The 6,022-nt window shown below is 34.2% G+C and overlaps 1 protein-coding gene across 1 annotated transcript; it reads left to right on the forward strand.

The window, feature by feature from the left end:
* The first annotated feature begins 5,045 nt into the window (after positions 1-5,045).
* Positions 5,046-5,606, forward strand: LOC140444233 (uncharacterized). The gene has a single exon (XM_072535981.1). It carries the CDS (start codon positions 5,046-5,048, stop codon positions 5,604-5,606), a length of 561 nt encoding a protein of 186 aa, XP_072392082.1.
* Positions 5,607-6,022: the final 416 nt, after the last annotated feature.

Raw genomic sequence — 6,022 nt, forward strand, 5'->3', positions numbered from 1 at the left:
CCCAGGACATCCAAAGTAACTTTCCGTACAAAGCCTCCCCACTCGTTATGTCCTGCGATGGGGAGGCGTGGTTGGTTATAGCTTGGGCGGTCAGATAGGTACCATTCCATTACGAAGTATGATCGGTTTGATCTTCGGACATATGGGTCCCACTGTTCCATTGGAACACACTTGTCACTCGGAGCTGGGATTCTACAAAAATTTTTGTGTGTGTGGTGGAAATAAATCACACAAAACCACCCGGAATGGATCGGATGGTGCTTACGAAGATTTTCCTTTCCTCTGATAAAAAATTCATTAACGTTCATAAAAGCATAGTTCGTGTATTAAGTCATTTATGTAACTTTTTTAATAATTATAAATAAATTCTTTATTAAACAACAACTGTAATAAGATAAATTTCGCTATTTACACCTTATATACATTTGGCAGCAAAAATATTATGTTAATTATCTGAATGATGCCTATTTTAACAGCAATTAGTAATGTAATTTTTTTAATTTCAGTTTCCATTTCATCAGCAATCTTCTGTATATTATTGACCGCTAGATTCAAGATTTTTACAAGATAAGAGTTTCCCAGACGAAAGGAATTCTGCTGGAAACATAAATGCATACTTTGTTATTTATGAGTGGTTATTACTGTAAGTATTAGAGTTACACCGGTTGGCTACGTGGAAAATATATGGTATTATGCACATTTAATATAAGTTTACTAATACAAAATTGTTAAAAATTATTAAATTTAAATACATTATCTGAAATATTGTTGAAAGGTAATAGGCGAATATGAACTAGCGTAAACGTTTTACATTCTTCGGCTACTTAATTAATGAATATAGTAATTTCTGCAACAAATGCGTATAGTGGTACTTATTTTCACGAATGTAAGAAACACTTGACATCACGAGTTAGTGCGGCAATTCCATGAGTGAAAAAAACACATTTTAAGCATATTATAATTAGTGTAGTTAGATCACCTAAAAATGTATCTTAGGATTAACATTTTTCCTTGACAGCCAAATACTTTAACATAATCTCGATCACCTTTTTCACAGGCGTCAAACAATCATTTAAACTTAAATATAAGTATATGTTTTTAAATTGGTTTTACAAAAACAAAATTACCAGCGTAAAACTACTCAACATTTTAAAGATCTCGCTGTAATATTCGATAAAAAGTAAAGATACCGATTACAGTCACTTGTCCGAATACTGAACACCGAATATTCGGCTGCGCTCTTGGCGGAAGCGCCGAATATTCGTCGATACGATATTCGGCAAAAGATGTACCTTGTATACAATGATTAGTGCTTTTTAGGTTTTACTGGGCACTGGATATCTCCATAGGTTATTCTTGAACATAACGTTTTAGCGATGAAACCATTTGCTGGCTCACATACTGGTACCAATATCGCAAAAGAGCTGAATGCGATTGGAGAAATATAAAAAAAATTTAGATCAAGTAACATTTAGTTGTCATTGACAATATGACAAAAGGTGTATAACACGTGGAATATTATTCTGTAAAAATTTTTTTCATTGCATCAACTTTCGAAGAATTGTGTTTCGAAAATATTTTACGGATTTATTATCAGATGTCGCTATTGCGTCCGTTTCGAAGCCATTTTAGTGTTGCTTCTTAAAGACAGGAAAGATTTATTTTTCACGTTGAGAACGCCTATGAATAGCTGTTCTGATGAGCCTTATTAAGGCGAAATACGTATAAACAGATACATAGACGCTTTGTACATGAAATCAAATCTTGACTGTCTTTTTCATTTTATTCGGATCTACTCTGTATAAGTACAAGAAACCAATTCGCTAATGATTTCTGCTTAGTTTAGGAGACATGTCGTGGAATGCAAATTTTAGATTCCCCATGTCTCTATTAACATCTTTATCAACGTCTGCTTTGCCTTGCAATTTTTAGAAGGCTCAGATTAAGGCAGAAATCTGAATTGTGCTTCGAAACTATTTTACGGATTTATTATCAGATGTCGCTATTGCGTCCGTTTCGAAGCCATTTTAGTGTTGCTTCTTAAAGACAGGAAATATTTATTTTTTACGTTGAGAACGCCTATGAATAGCTGTTCTGATGAGCCTTATTAAGGCGAAATACGTATAAACAGATACATAGACGCTTTGTACGTAAAATCAAATCTTGACTGTCTTTTTCATTTTTTTTCGAAGAATCCTTTAAGTTTTAAACATATATAACACAGCACAAAGCTAATGTGAGACGAATTGTTACACATTTTAACCACTTTGACAACATCTTTTTTCAATTAGATAACGATTTTTATAAACAATATTTTGGATTAACCATGGTAGATCATTTTTAAATACTTACTGTATAGTGAAGCTATGTGGATGATCTGTTCTCCATGTGCACTCATGGACCAGAAGTACTACAAAAGTAATACAAATTTTTGATAGTTATCAAATGTAAACAAAAATCAATCAAATTGTCTTCTTCTTATGGTGCCTATCCATTACGGATGTTGGACACTAACATGGCTATTCTGACTTTGTTGACTGCTGCCCTGAAAAGTCCGGTAGTGGTTAAGTTAAACCATTTTCGCAGGTTATGCAGCTAGGATATTCTTCTTCGCCCTGGACCTCTTTTCCCATGCACTTTACCTTGAAGTATGGTCCGAAGTAGGTTGTATCGTTGTTCATTGCGCATTATATGGCCCAGGTATTCTAGTTTGCGACGTTTTATGGTTATGACTAGTTCGCGCCCTTTATCCATTCTATGTAGTACTTCTTCGTTGGTAACTCTGTCTATCCAAGAAATCCTCAACATGCGTCTATAGCACCACATTTCAAATGCTTCGAGTCTCTTCAGTGATGCTTCAGTTAAGGTCCATGACTCCACGCCATATAAAAGAACGGAGAATACGTAGCATTTTAGTAAACAAACTTTTATTTCCAATTTTATATCGTGGCTGTTAAAGATTTTTTTCATTTTGACGAAGGCTGATCTTGCCTTCTCGATCCTTATCTTAATTTCCGTCGATTGGTCCCACTGTTGATTTAAGTTTGCACCCAAATAACAAAAGTTGGTGATTTGTGTTATAGGTTGTTGGTTAACTAGTAATTGACCAGGTGGTATCCTATTTTTGCTTATAACCATGTATTTGGTTTTTTTTATGTTAAAATCAAGCGCAAACCTGCTACTTACTTCTGCCACCCTGGAGATAAGTGTCTGCAGACCTTTAAGACTGTCTGCAAAAATGACAGTATCATCAGCTTATCTTATGTTGTTCAATCGTTCTCCGTTTATAAGTATTCCCTTGTCTATGTCCGTTAGCGCTAGGTTCATAATGTGCTCTGAATATGTATTGAACAATAATGGGGACGATATACATCCCTGTCGCACACCTCTTTTTATCTTTATGTCGTCTGTTAACTGATCCCCAACTGCTAACAGCTGCAGTTTGTTCGTAATAGATATTGTTTATTATACGGCGATCTCTGCTGTCTAGACCAATTGGATTTAATATTTTCATCAGTTCTTCATGTTTTATTCTATCAAACGCTTTCTAATAATTAACAAAACAGACATATATATCACAATTCACGTCTCCACATCTTTGAAAGAGAACAATCAAATTTACTAGGGAAAAAAATGATAACTCACTAACATTTCTAAATGTATTAATCACAAACAAGGATGTAGGATATGTAACTAAAGCTACAGAAAACCAACCAACCCATGCAGATATATCATGTATCATTCAATCCACAACACAAACATCAAAGATTTACAAATTTTCCCCTTCCCCTAGACAGTACCTTGGTAACCGTTTTTATTTCATTTCTTCTTGAAATGACGTGGTTATAGTATGTTACCAAAAATTAAATATAAGTAATTTATTAATAGTTGCTAAACCTTCATATCATTGATAAGAATTCTATTTTTTCTTCAGACATTAAAGTTTACCTGTATTCTTTACATACCTCTGTTCTGTGACGTAGTTCTGTTTTTTCTATTCAAAAACATTGAACTTTTTATATTTACAATTCTAGGGTTTCAAGTTTTTTAACTTTACTTTCATCAATTGACAGCTACATATTCTTGATTGATACAGACGCGCCATCTAGTACAAACGCTAACAATTTTAGTCACAGTAGTCGCTTACAATGCTGCACCATCGTTTCCAGAACCATTTTGTATACGAACCTGTTGAGAGGTGTATTGTGTAGAAGTAGCAGGTAAGTTTAAACATCTTTTCAACCAATAATAATATTCATATTAAATGTTCTGTATGTTTTGTGGTATACAGTATAATATTCACAACTTGTAGGTGATGCAAATTATGATCTATCTTCAAAGTAGTAGATTTTAGGTTATGCCTCCTAAACAATGAGCTTTTGGTGCAGTGGTCACACACTTATGCAGGAATTTCAGATAGTAATATGCCACGGAAAATACCAAAAAATCCCAGTATTGGAAAAACTACAGATGAAAATACGAGAAAAGCGATTTATGATGTTTGGGACGGTGGACTATCACAAAAGGCTGCTGCTTTAAAATACGACATTCCACGCACTACGGTTAGGAGACATTTTAAAAAGTGCAACGAAAATAAAAATAATATAGATTAGACTTCAGATGTTCTTGAGGGAGCTCCAAGATTGACCCCAAATTATGGTATCAATCAAATTTTTTCTCCAACCGAGGAAAAAGAACTGAGTAATTATTTACAGACGATGACCAAGCTTCATCATGGTCTCAATCCGAAAGGTGCCAGACAACTAGCTTATCATTTTGGCAATTGCTAACAGAAAAAAAAATACCAACTTCGTGGAAAGAAATCAAGATGGCAGGCAAGTTTTGGTTTACAAGTTTTATAAAACGAAATTTAGAATTATCATTACGATCAGCAGAAGCAACTTCACTAGGTAGGGCAATGGGGTTTAATCAACCAGTCGTTGCAAATTTTTTTTGTAATCTTAAGAAGATTTTGAAAAATATGCACAAAATATGAACAACTGTGCAAGATACAGGAAAAGTACTAGCCAAAAAGTAAAGATTATATGGTTAAAAATGCACCTCCAGGCTCCCAGGGGTGTGTTGCACCATCTGGATGGATGACAGCAGAATTATTTGAACAGTGGACGATACATTTTGTCAAACATCCTAATCCTACAACGGAATCTCCCATTTTACTAATCATGGATAACCATAAGAGCGATGTTTCTTTAGCATCTATTAAATTTGCAAAAGAAAATAATATAATCTTGTTGACTGTGACGTCACATACTAGTCATCGCCTTCAGCCACTAGATAAAGCTGTATTTGGACCTCTGAAGAAATATTACTCACATGGTTGTCAAAATTGGTTATTGAAAAATTCTGGAAAGAGGATAACAATTTACGACATAGCAGAGATTTTGAGCGACGATTATCCACTTGCTTTCTATCCCAAAAATGTGGTATCAGCTTTTAAGGCTACTGGGGTATTTCCATTCAATGATAACATTTTTAATGACGATGATTTTATGGCTTCAACCGTAACAGACATGCCAAACATACATCAAGAAGAACAACAACCAAATAATTCAAATGTTAGCGATATACCACAAATGGACATTTAGTTCCCTTCAACATAAACTTTTCCAGATAAAATACCAGAAACAAATCAGAAACATCCATCGGAAATAACACCCGAAAAGAAAACTGTTTCTTATGAAGCGATGACAATTTCCAAGGACACACCCAAAAATCGATTTATTTCCCCTGTATTACTGCAACCATACTCTAAAGCTACCTTATTGCCATTAAAAAAACAAAGGAAAAAGAAGACTACTGAAATTTTAACTGATACACCAATTTATAAAAGAATAGAAGCGGAAACAGCAGAAAGAATATCAAGGCAAAGTAGAGTGAAGAGAGCTAAGACAACAGTAAAAGAAAAATTGATAGTTCAAACAAGTCGAATAGGAGTAATGCAAAGAAAAATAAAAGCATACCCAGTGATGACAGTAACAGTGACATTGAATTGTCTGATGTT

Source organism: Diabrotica undecimpunctata, chromosome 6, assembly GCF_040954645.1.
Source record: "Diabrotica undecimpunctata isolate CICGRU chromosome 6, icDiaUnde3, whole genome shotgun sequence".
NCBI lineage: Eukaryota > Metazoa > Arthropoda > Insecta > Coleoptera > Chrysomelidae > Diabrotica > Diabrotica undecimpunctata.